The sequence below is a fragment of the Cuculus canorus genome, chromosome 2 (genome assembly GCF_017976375.1).
Source record: "Cuculus canorus isolate bCucCan1 chromosome 2, bCucCan1.pri, whole genome shotgun sequence".
Taxonomy (NCBI): domain Eukaryota; kingdom Metazoa; phylum Chordata; class Aves; order Cuculiformes; family Cuculidae; genus Cuculus; species Cuculus canorus.
Window position 1 is genome coordinate 138,816,234 of NC_071402.1, and position 12,814 is coordinate 138,829,047.

General features: G+C 39.2%; 1 protein-coding gene across 1 annotated transcript in view; it reads right to left on the minus strand.

Annotated features, from left to right (window-relative positions):
- Positions 1–1,356: 1,356 nt before the first annotated feature.
- Positions 1,357–12,814, minus strand: part of CUBN (cubilin) — a 142,037-nt gene continuing 130,579 nt past the window's right edge. Inside the window, exons 60-67 of the mRNA XM_054057709.1 lie at positions 9,246–9,451; positions 7,299–7,461; positions 6,619–6,827; positions 5,805–5,952; positions 5,507–5,688; positions 4,261–4,426; positions 2,218–2,453; positions 1,357–1,832 (exon numbers count right to left, since the gene is read on the minus strand). Of these exons, the coding sequence (XP_053913684.1) occupies positions 1,725–1,832; positions 2,218–2,453; positions 4,261–4,426; positions 5,507–5,688; positions 5,805–5,952; positions 6,619–6,827; positions 7,299–7,461; positions 9,246–9,451 (1,418 nt within the window). The 3' untranslated portion in view covers positions 1,357–1,724. The remainder of the gene's footprint in view (positions 1,833–2,217; positions 2,454–4,260; positions 4,427–5,506; positions 5,689–5,804; positions 5,953–6,618; positions 6,828–7,298; positions 7,462–9,245; positions 9,452–12,814) is intronic.

Sequence of the window (12,814 nt, forward strand, 5' to 3'; positions counted from 1 at the left end):
GTCTGTAAATTGTATGTTGTGTCACTGATACCAGTATCGCAAAGCCACTGATTAACTTCACGCATTAAAACCATGTACACGTTTCTGTTGTTTGCCAGCTTACGCTCTGTCATACTCCTGCCAAGGCCAAGGTTTAACCTGAGAACAGACTGTCCATCAGGGCATGATCCACTTTTTACAAGAGAAAAATGAATGTACTGCAGAGCAATGCCTGCATTGGCAGGGAGACGTGCCTTTCCCTTTCACCTGTGGCTTCCAGATGAGCTGTGCTCCAGGCTGGTGAAATGCAGAAAATGACAATGTTCTTGCCAAGCCAATTCTTGCCTAACATCCTCTACTTCGTGACCTGCCACCTACCTGCCAGAGGGAGGAGCCAGACCTTGAGGGAATTCTCTGCCCGGCACCAACTGCAGCAAATCCACAGAGATTCACAAGAAGATCAAAACCACAACAGCCGTTCACAAAGTCCTGTGATGCAGCCGTCCACAAGGAAGAAATAAGCTTGTTCCTGATCTCTGCAGGCAAACAAAGTCATGCTTGATTGTACTTGCAGTGTCATTCTTGCACTTTGCTACATTTAGAGCGTGTTTTGTAGCTTCATCTCCAGGTAGTTCAGATTACTTTGTTTTCTTTCCTGCTTGCTATCCCCTTCATGCGTTTTTTAATAAGTTCTATGGACAAAGACTGTCATTCCTTGATTGCTGATACAGAATCAGTTTGGCGTAGACTCTGAGCAGAAGTTTACTGGGCGAGTAATCTGAAAATGGTTAATTTGACTATGTGATCTTTTGTGTCTTCCCTTATTAGGAGAGTTTTCTATTCTGTCAGCAACTCAGTAGGACATAGATATCTCCCAGTTGATCCAAATACAGATATTGCTCCTTTTTCCATGTTATACTTTAGGATGTTAGCAGCAGTATCACCCATCCATAGGTGCTTGGAAATTCTAAAATGCTGGATCACATATAGTTCTGTCAGTGAGTGGGAATCCACGGGTTTCTCTCCTTCTAAATTATTATCAGACTATTTTGAGTTGTATTTTGTATCTTGCAATCTACCTTTTTGCACCTTTTGTCTGTTTTATGTTTTCTTTTAACTCATATGGCTTCTCAGCTGCTATAAAGTTTTTTATGTTTGTGGAATAATGGCTTCAATAAATGCCTGCGTACTTATTCATCTGGGTTCTTATACCCAATGCACAATATTACAGGAAATTCTTCAGCAAAGTTATCTGTGTATAGCAGGACAGGGGCCATTTTCTTAGCAATACCTGATTTTATTGTAGTTGGAATAAAATTTTAGGTAACGCTTTCAAAGATGCTTGGGACAAAACCACATAACTTTGTAGCTTAGCTCCGCTTACCAACTTCATGTTGAAGATTCCATGCTTATGATTATTCACAGCCTATTGCATTAAACAGAAACCTTTTTTTTCAGAATATTTACTTAGAGCATTTGAAATAATGTAGAAGAATATAAAAAATATGTTTAAAAAACTAGCAATGCCTCATTTTCACAATTTGGTAGACAACAGTTTATTTTTAGTAGAATAAGAGATCATGTTTTCTTGACAGAACTCTGAATTCATTACAGCTACATTTACTATAAGTTACATTTACTATAACTTTGCTTCAGCTGCAATCACCATAACCAGATTTCAAACTTATTTTATGATCTAATGTCTCTTCAGTACAGCAAGGAACAGTAACATATTCCTCAACGTTCTAGCTCGTCCATCTTAACTGGAATCCTGACGGTAAAGTTGCATATTCAGCATGAAATTTTACATAGACTTGGTGAGATGTAGCAGTAAATGAGGCGATGTTTGTATCCTAAAAGTAAAGACAAGAAAGATGAAAAGCATTGTAGAACACCAACATCCTTTGGAACAGCCAGACAGAGTTAAAACTGAGGCACAAATTGGATCATAGTTTGGAAGGGAACTCAGGTCTGTGCTAGATACTGCTTTTGCATTTCTCCTTCAGGCAATTGTTTAAATGACTAATATAGCTAAATATAGAGCAAAATAGCTTAATGATGCCTCCCACTAGATGTCACTGTAAGGTCTGCATTGGAAGGCTTCTAAGGCGCCACACAAGCCTTGTGCCTTCACTGCCACTCATCTCTGTGGAATTCATGGAGAAACAATCTGAAATAGGAAACAGTAAAGATACATTTAAACCACTGACAGGGTCACAGACAGCGGGGAATACTTACCATCCCACAGTATGGCCCAAGTTGGGGATAGCTGGCATCTGGCCCATTGTAGAGGATCAGATAGTTGCTGCTGCAATCCCCTGGGTCATCGATGCTGATGAAATCAAAGTTCACTGTGACAATTCGTCCCTTGGGCACAGTAATGGCCCATTCGCAGTCAGTGTTGTTGGGATAAGTTGCAGGGTAGCCGGGACTAGCAAATGAGCCAGCCCTGCCATATAATGTTCCTCCGCATCCTGGAAACAGACACTTTTAATTAGCTGAAAAGGATTAGTTTCACAAGATACTACATGGTGTAGCACATTAGTATAGTATTAGTAGTAACCCTGAAAAACATGCTGGGAACTGGAGAAAGAACGTGGATAAGAGCGTTATTCCGGTAAGAGACAAAACTGACGGTCTAACTTCAGCAACCTGAGAAAAATATGCAATGTGCATTAGATCATCTCTGGATATTAAAATTCAAAATCCCCAAACTTCTTTGAAACAGGAACCAAAGTCTCAAGTCTGTGACTCGGTCAGTTCAGTTCCCAGCTACTCAACTAAAGAAAAATTCTCTTCAACTGTTCTTTGGAATGAAAAATAGTGAATCCTCATCTGACAGAAAAATGCAGACAACAACTCAGAGAAAACAGTCATATTAAGTAAACTAAAGTCCCTTTATATCAAAATACAATCTTCCACAGTGGGCAGAATCAGATGCCTTGGGAGAAATGCAAGTTTATCAAGTAAGACTAAATATGTGTGAATCATGCCCCAGATTACTCCGAGTCTCCAAGATTTTTCAGCTCCCAGCTCCTAGAAATGGCATCTTTATATTTAATGGTCTTTATCAGATGCCTTCCATAAACTTGTTCAGGTAACCCTTGAATCCATGTAAATTTGTGGCACCTACCACTTCCGGGCTTTATCTGAAGGCGTCTAGTTCTATGGGGAAAGTCAATGAATAGTTGATCACCATTTACCATCCAATATCACTCAATTTTATAAACCTCAGTAGTTTCTTAACCAGATTCAAAAGTCTCATCATACCTCATAGAAAAGACAGTTTTTATGTTGAGCCTTTTTGCCTGATATTTTTCCAATTGTACTGGATTCTTTATAAGCGGAGGAGATCAAAACTGTGCACATCATTTGGCTTGTGTGTAAACTATGGATTCATGATCCAGTGGCCGTCTATTTGTTCTCTCTTCCTTTCCCAGCAATCCCTAGCATTGTACTGGCCTACTTGACTATTTGTGAGCAGTGAACTCTTCTTAATTTTCATGGCACTATTTTATCTAAACAATCTTGTTGCTGAATGCCAAAAGTCAACTCAGAGACCATGATTTTGTAAGTAAAGTTAGGGTTATCTTTTTTTCCTATTTTCTTCATCAACACTTTCCTACACTGAACTTTATCTGCCTTTTCGTCACCAAGCCACTCAATGCTGTAAGGTAATTCTGCAGTGCTTTTCAGCTAGCCGTGAACTTTCCTGCCACGTGTAACTTACTGTTGCGAACAAACTATTGCTCAGCTATTCACAGCCATACTGTGAGACACTTATGAATGTGTCTAATATGTAGTCACTACACAGCATTGTAATTAGGTTATTTTCTTGGGGCAAATTTCAGTCCTTCTCGGGTTTAGCAGTGCCTAGATCCTAGAGTGCATCACGACTGGACTATTAATGGAGTAGACTGAGTCATCACTACCACCACCACCACCACTCTGTGAATCCCTAGGCAGATGTTCTGAATATTTTTTGACCGATCAGTGAAAGAAGTAGATCTTCATCTTAAGTGGACTACATGCTCTGAGATTGCTAAATCAACATTAGAGAGAGAGAAGAACTGCTTTAGTCACATAAAACAGATCTTGCCCCACTGGTCTTCAGGAATAACTATCTCTCTGCAGTAACTGAATAGGGTGGACAGTGGGTACTTGGGAGGTCTTAAGTGTTGATGAGGAAGGGCCCAAACTAAGCAGGTTGAATTCCACATTTCTGTATTTTCGCTCTGTGTACGATTGCTGAGTGGAAATACGTTGTCATTACAGCCTTACCATCTGGTGATGAAGTCCAAGTAATTTCATATCCATCATGAACCACTGAGAAATCACTCTTGAAACGAAGGTAGACAACGTGATTTTTTGGGAAGATGGGACTGGGCACAGCGTGTCCACAGAACCTGCCAAGTAGTGGTGATTGCCCATCACTCCCATTTCTAACCTTCAAGGGACACAAAAAATATTGTCAACATTAAATCCCTACGCCAGTTCTACACCAGTGCAATTATGTAGTGATACAAGTACAGAACAAATTATATAGTGACTTGCATGCATACTGTAATTATAATTTTAATGCTGTTATTTTTCCTATTAAATAATCTTAAATAGAAAGACAAAGAGGTCATTAACCAGTCTGTCTGAGTTTTGTAAGTTATTGCACAGAACAAGTATCATCAAAAACAGGTAGCTGAATTTTATGGCTTGACTGAAAACATTACTTGACTAATAGCTAAGAAATGCTTTTGCAATTCAAGTCCATTTTTACTTTTCAGAAGAAATGTTAATATTCCAGGTGCAAAGATTAATTCTTTACCCTACAGACCACTCTTTTCTCTCGGCATATTAAGACACAGATCATATTACATAGCTTAGATTTAATCTGGGTTTCTTTCTGAGCTCAAATAATGCTGGTTCTCAGATACAGTTCTTGAGATAGTAAAAAGGATATGAAAGGTGAACTAAATAATGATTCTGCCACAGACATCCAATTTGTGTCATCTAACCAGTGAATAGGGAAACTTTCAACAAGCTTGAAAGGATAGAGTAAGGATTGTGTAGGAAGATATGTTTTTATTGACAAGTACCTTTGCAAGTATGCTACACTTGCTACTAGAGCTCCTCTTTTTAAATAAAAAATGCTTTTTTTATTTAAAAATATCAAGCAGTTGGAATCTACTGCTGGAACAAAAGCACTCAGATTTTTGGCTTTCTGTTCATTCGCGGATGTTAATATTGGCTGAAAACTATCCTGGCTTGCTCTGTTGACTGGGTAACATCAATGAGAACTAGGTAACAATGAGTTAGCTGATAATGAACCTATATATTCATTGGGCTTGGACTTACTATAGTGTGTATTGTTTAACCTCTTACTATAACATCTGAGTACCTTTCACTATAAAACTGTAGCAACAAATTAGTCCTTAATGTCAGTTCAGCTCAGGCTTGATCCAAGCTTATTAATATCTTTTGAATTCAGCAGATTTTGACACAGGCCCACAAAATATATGTACTTGTTTGGTACCTCTAAGAAATCATGTGAACACTGGATGCTGTCCTCCAAACTGAAAGCATGGAAAAAGAGAGAAATTGTGTGATTCAGGGGAGCTCGTAGAATGATAGAACAGTCCATGTTATTGGGGTGTTGACCAGGCCAGCCAGGGCTCTTCAGGTAACCAAAAGGCTGGTTATACTCTCTGCTGCAACCTTGAGACAGAAAACCAGAAACATGTAAGCATTTCAGATCTCCGTTTTGCTTTTGCTGAATGGCATCAACAAAGAAAATGGTAGGTAGATTTTTTTAGACTTTTCTTCAAGCTTACCTGTGGCTTGATAGGTAAATCTAACTCCATTATTAATCATATATTCATCTGATTTGAAAGTCACGATGGCAGTGCGATCATAAGAATAAAATTCAGGGACTGGAAAAGTTTCAGTGCCACAGAATCTATGGACTGATCCTTGGCTGTGCTGAAATTCAATACATGTCACAAGTTACTTCTACTTACTCATATAGTTCAGTTTCTACTTACTGAACTTGAAGTGAATAGATCTTTCGGCACTTTCTCTACCAACCATGCAATCACATTTTAAAGTTCTCATGGAAATCACTTAATAATGTCTCAACATTTTATGTTCAATTGTTATGAGAAACAAACCAATGTAACAAGTATTTTCATGCCAAAATAAGAAACAATGCAAGAAGTTTTATGATAATATAGTTCAAAGGACATAAACAGGTTGGTTTAGGGTTTTTTTTCTGGTGCTTTCTATAAACATTCTTCTTGGCACAAATATAGATTTTAATTATGATTCTTAGGTGGGAGAAAGAGCAATTAGTTTGAAAACTAATGAAAACTTGCTGTTGGGCAGTATATTCTGGCTATTAAGTTTGGCAGCTCTGTTAATTGCTGCAACTATGAAAAATTGTCTAACACTTATCAGGACTAATTCAACGTGTATATAATGTGCTTCCATGAAGTCTATGTGTGGGGCACAGTGCATAATGCTTTGGATGTGTCCCTCACACAGAATCATCATTTAGTCTATTATTAAATGGTGGATTTCTCCTCACTTTACAAAGAGTGAGGGGAGCTGAATGTGAATGGGGAAAGCTATCAACTGCAAATTTCTTACAGTTGGTGAGTCCTGGAGCTCCAGGTAGTTTTGAGAGCAGTCCTGGCTGGAATGGAGGTGGAAGGCCTCTACCACCACCCTGACTTGGTGTTGCAGAGGGGCATCGATGACCCAAGTGCAGAGAGTAAATGGTGGATATTCATTTGGGAAGTTAGGAGACGTCGCAGTCAGAGCTGTAGAAGTTGCATTATATATTCCTCCACACAGTCCTATGTAAAATAGTAATAAATGCATCATATAGTGAAAACCTTTACAATTGGGATAAAATATTTATTGAGCAAAATTACACTGGAAAATCTATTTTTGTATTTATCTGTGACTCTCTAGAAGGAAAAAAGTAAAACACATGATAATGCTGTGTCAATGTATGATGTAAAATCCAAATAAATGCTTGCTCCCTATGATAGCAGAGTGTTTGTTGATGGTGTATGATAGAGTGTTCCTGTTTTGCACTCCAGACTGACAGCCACTCCTCAGCCAGCCAAGATGGGTGTGAATTGCACTGGGGTTTAGCAGTGCTGCTTTTGGCTTGCTTGTAGATGCTCCACAGAGCTGTACTAAGGCCTGTCTTTGCACCTGCCTGGTACTGATATCCAGAATGAATTTTGATGATTTATTATTTAAATATCTGTTTTCCAGAGAAGAATCACAACAATGTATCTGCATACATATATACTTACGATCCACTGTGGTGTAGGTTGCATTGAAACCTTCCCTTTCCACAAAACTGTCTGTGGTAAATCTCACAGTCAAGGAATTACGGGTAGAAAGAAAAGGAGCTGGCATTGTAGATCCACAGAATGAGCCAGCTAAATTGGCATTTTCACTATCTCCATCATAAAGCTGAAAGAAGAAAAGCATATCAGCCACTAATAGTTTAGGCACAACAAACAAATATCACAGAATCACAGACTCACAAGGTTGGAAAGGACCCACTGGATCATCGAGTCCAACCATTCCTAACACTCCCTAAACCATGTCCCTCAGCACTTCATCCACCCGTTCCTTAAACACCTCCAGGGAAGGTGACTCGACCACCTCCCTGGGCAGCCTGTTCCAGTACCCAATGACTCTTTCTGTGAAGAATTTTTTTCTGATATCCAACCTGAACCTCCCCTGGTGGAGCTTCAGGCCATTCCCTGTTGTCCTGTCCCCTGTCACTTGGGAGAAGAGGCCAGCTCCCTCCTCTCCACAACCTCCTTTTAGGTAGTTGTAGAGAGTAATAAGGTCTCCCCTCAGCCTCCTCTTCTCCAGGCTAAACAACCCCAGCTCTCTCAGCCGCTCCTCATAAGACTTGTTCTCCAGCCCCCTCACCAGCTTCGTTGCTCTTCTCTGGACACACTCCAGAGCCTCAACATCCTTCTTGTGGTGAGGGGCCCAGAACTGAACACAGTATTCGAGGTGCGGTCTCACCAGTGCTGAGTACAGAGGGAGAATAACCTCCCTGGACCTGCTGGTGACCCCATTTCTGATACAAGTCAAGATGCCGCTGGCCTTCTTGGCCACCTGGGCACACTGCTGGCTCGTGTTCAGTCGGCTGTCAACCAGCACCCCCAGGTCCTTCTCTTCCGTGCAGCTCTCCAGCCATTCTTCCCCCAGTCTGTAGCGCTGCATAGGGTTGTTGTGCCCCAAGTGCAGGACCTGGCATTTGGTCTTGTTAAACCTCATCCCATTGGTCTCGGCCCAGAGGTCCAGCCTGTTCAGATCCCTTTGCAGAGCCTCCCTACCCTCCAGCAGATCGACACTTCCTCCCAGCTTAGTGTCATCTGCAAACTTGCTGAGGGTGCACTCAATGCCTTCATCCAGGTCATTGATAAAGACATTGAACAGAGCTGGACAAATATATAGAAATATAGTTCTCTGACCCCTCCTGACGTTACAATTTCTCTTACTTGAAAGCACAGTAGGTGTTCTTGTGCTTCAGCAGGATGTTCTTGATGACTATAATTATTCACTGCCATATTAACTAATTCTGCTGGATGGTGTAAATCTCATTATTGAACATTCTGGTCTCATCTCAGCAAATCTATCAACAGTTTTAATTTGACATTCTGTTTTCATTTTTATATGCAATCTTAAAGTGATTCTCAATGAGAAAGGTTGATTTTATTCACCAAAATGTAGAATTAATTCCTTGTTTCATTGAGTGTCTCTAATGGATCTATAACACTCCTTGTTTGATTGTGTTTAGAAGCATTCTGCTATATACATTTTATATGCTCCTATTCAAGAGAATAGCTTTCACAGGTGAGCATTTAACATCAAGACTTTTACACAAACTTTATAAATTTAAGTATTTCCAGGCATTTTTTTCTGATAATGAATCTGCGTATTTACTTTCAAAGCGCTTGGATTTTGTTTTGTTTCTGCTCTGTGAAAGAAATACTCTTTTATATAGGCAATCTTAGGAACAAAAGCATGTCCCCATAGCAATGTTAAAAGTCTTGCTGGTTTTCAAAAAAGCAGGATGTCATCTGGAGTAGTAATGTAACCCATCAAATAAACATTGTAATTATATTAAGCAATTTAATTTCATAGTAAGACCACTTTCTATTAAGCTTTAGCCTCATGGAGATAATAGTGGATTGTATCTGATATTTCCTTGTTAACACACAAAGCTGTCTTACTTTGACATAATCATATCGACAAGTCCAAGCAGTCTGTGCTTCAAGGCTGAATGAAGTGAAGGTGAGATTGATCAATTTGTTTACAGGTGCGGTTATGATCCATACACAGTCCAGATTTTTCTCATATCTTCCGGTCGTGTTGGAGACTGGAGAGCCAAAGCTATAAGCTGAATTTGTCAAGTAACCACCACAGCCATTCTGTGGTCCTGTTGAAGAAGTAGAAAACTTTTAAAAGCAGTTCCTGGCATTTATTTAATCTTCAGCTTTTAAATGTCAAGCCAGTAGCTTTTTTCTGTGCTTCAGAGTTTTGCTGTCCTGTCTCACAAGAACTATCTGAATGATTAAAAGAGTTTCAACACAAACAGCATTAGATAGATACAAATCACAATTAGACATGGTAGAATGAATTAAGAAAGGCTCATGTGTTTGATTGAGTATAAAATCAGTATCTGCTTCGAAAATGTAGCAAACGATTTTTTTAAATGGACTGTAAGAATACAGAAATTAAATAGAATAGTGGCAAGAAGGCCTCTTAATGTAATTTGTACCTCCTCACAGGAGTACTTGGACAGTAGGGGGCACTGGTTTGTTGACTTTGAAAATCTAGTTCAAAATGAAGCTTGTTTTCGGCAAAACGATCTCATTCTGAGGGGACTGAATTTGGCAGCCTGACGTTGGGATCCAGACTGATATTCAGGAATCTAGCTAAAAGAGACTTAATTCTGAAAGCATTTCGCATGTTGGGAACTTACAGCCCCTCTGAAAAGCAGGCTACTTTTCATTTGCATCCCACATACAGAACTAAGTCTCTTAACGTGCTTATTCACTGTGAAAATTTGAACTCTAAAATGTCTTCAGTCACATTGCAAGAAATTACTTTTGGAGAAAAGCAGTTATCAAAAGTTCAGAATTTATTGCATTTAATTGCAATCTAATTTATTGCATCTACTTACAAACAAGCAGAAAAATACAGGCTATCTGAAGGGTTATTTTTTCACTTTTTTTTTGTTTGTTTGATAGTCTGGTTTCCAGAGGTTGGACTGGGCTAGTAAATCTAATCATTTTGTTTATTTTATGCTGCCTTCCTCAGTCTTCATGGGTTTCCTGGCCACTCGCTTAACTCAAGAATGCAAATAAAGCACGGTTCATACTCTTGCTTTTGAGTCTGAGAAAAAAATTTTCTAAACTGCACAGAGCAAAGCGGTAGCTGCAAGCAAATCCTTTTAGGAGAATTAGATAATAAAAGAAGCTACAGCTGTGGCTAAGCAACATGAGCGGAGTTTCAGAATTTCATCTGCATGTGTAAAATATTCCTGTCTGGGTGACAGACAGTGACTTAAGCTTGACACACTGATATTTTTCCAGTCATATAAAAAAAATGGCACCCTATTTCAGCTACAGTATTGCAAAAGATCATTCTGGTGAAAAATCAGCATCCAAGTATCAGGATTTCTTCAGTAACGTGGGGCTGGAGACAGCCCCATCTTGCAAGACTGTAATGGTTAAACCAGAGTGACTAAGGCTAAATGTCGTCCTGCTCTACTAACCAGAGCCAGAAAAACCCCACCCTAAAAAGAAGTTTGCTTAAAACCAAAATGTTAACAATATGTGATTCAAGCTTTTGCTATAACTAAAACCGAACAGAAGAAAGTTATTACACAGTGAAAAAAAATCAGAATTTAATAGTCTCTAGTCCAGTTTTGTGGGTTTTTAATGAAGTCAGAAACTTGGAAAAGTGTTAGCATTCATTCCAGTGCCTCTGCAGAAGCTGAGAACAACAGCGGGAGAACTGCAAGCAATAAATAATGTTCTTACAAATAGTCTAGGAAGGAGGAAAATGTCAGACAGGAGGGTGCCTGGATCAAAGAGTGCAGTTTTGCTGTATTTTTCTCTGGATTTTTTTTCTGGATTTCTTCTGCATGATTTATTCAGTTCCCCTGAAACAACTCATTGGACCCACTTCCTACTCAGCATTTTGGACACCATCTACTAGACTAAACATTAAGCATATAGTCATTAAGCATAGACCATCCAGTCCACCAATATGAAGTCTGTAGTGACATAGGGGTCAGACACCTTACAAAGCTCCCGTTCACCCTTTTCAGTGTGAGAGTTGCAGAAACGTTGGTCAGGACATTGCAACAGGAATCAGAGGATTGCCACAGAGTGATGCAATGGGAAACTTCTTAGTTCTGTTGAATTGTCCTTTTCTTAGGATATCAACTGTCTGGACCTTTGCAATGCTGCACTTCACTGCTAGCTATGCAGCTATAAAGACAACTCAGATGACAAAAAAATACAGATATGGGTAACCTGTGCGTGTAGAGCACATAAAATGGACTTGACAGAGAGAGAAACAGGCCAAATTTATATTATCATAAAATTAATTCTAGCAGTTATAGCCAGTAATAACATCTAAGAGGAGATAAATAACTAAAACTACGATTTACGGTTAATAAAGATGAGGTTTCATCATTGGCTTTCACAATGCTTAGCCTACTCAGCCAAGGTTGAGTCAAATGCTCACAGGATAGTATGTTATAACTAGCAGCTAGACTGGGAGCCAACCAGATAGCAAGAAGCACTGCATCAAGCCAAATAAAGAGCAGACCTTATTGAAAAATCTGTCTCGGTGTTTATCAGGACTAACCAATGTTACATCTGACTGCAGCCACTAAAAGTTACAGAATAGGGAAGCTGTGTAGATCTAGGAAACACCCACAAGTAATTAAAGAACCAGCTGCTTAACAGGAGGGAACTCGTGCTCAGAGAAGTGCTATTGTACTGCATTTAACCCAAATGCAACTCGTTTTAAAAAATCAGCACTGCTTCTGAATAGAAGGCCAAATAGTAGCCATCCAGCCTGCTAGTGATCATCGTTGGAATGATATTTATTGTTGGCTAATACAGCCATAAAAAAAATGTAGATAAAATTTAGGCAAAATGTGGCACTAAGAAGTCTTAATTTGTAGAATGACCTCCTGGATATTAAAAGCTAAACTTGATAAAAACAATGAGAATTGTTACAGAACAGGTTGTGTGGGCAGATGGATTGACTACATGGCTTACTGTTTCAGTTTCTGGTTTCTTTTTTAAAATAAAAATCATAAGGTCGTCACAAATCAGATTGCAATCTTGTCCTCCTTTTAAACAGCTTGCCAGTGAACACAAATTATGAGAAGAACTAGGGCACACGCTGTCATCACTAATTGCTTTTGGTGGGAAGCATTAATGAAACTAAAAGGCTAAAGGACCATTCAGAAAAGAAGGAATTGAGGGTTCCCTATGGCAAATAAATATAATTATTGCAGACAGCAAGCACATGTTTCTCTGTAAAGAGTTCCATCCTCTACATACAGAATGAAAATTAAGATGAATCTTCACAGCTGCCTGTCTTTGAAGCACAGCCAGGAGTAAGGTTCATTTATAAAGGTATGGATGCTATGAAAAGAAGCCTACTGAATAGTTTTCAATCTATGAGAAGCAGCAAAAGCAACAATATTTCAAAACCCAGCAAACGAATTTTGTTGCCCTTCTCACTAAATGAGCACTACAAACGTCTACTAGAA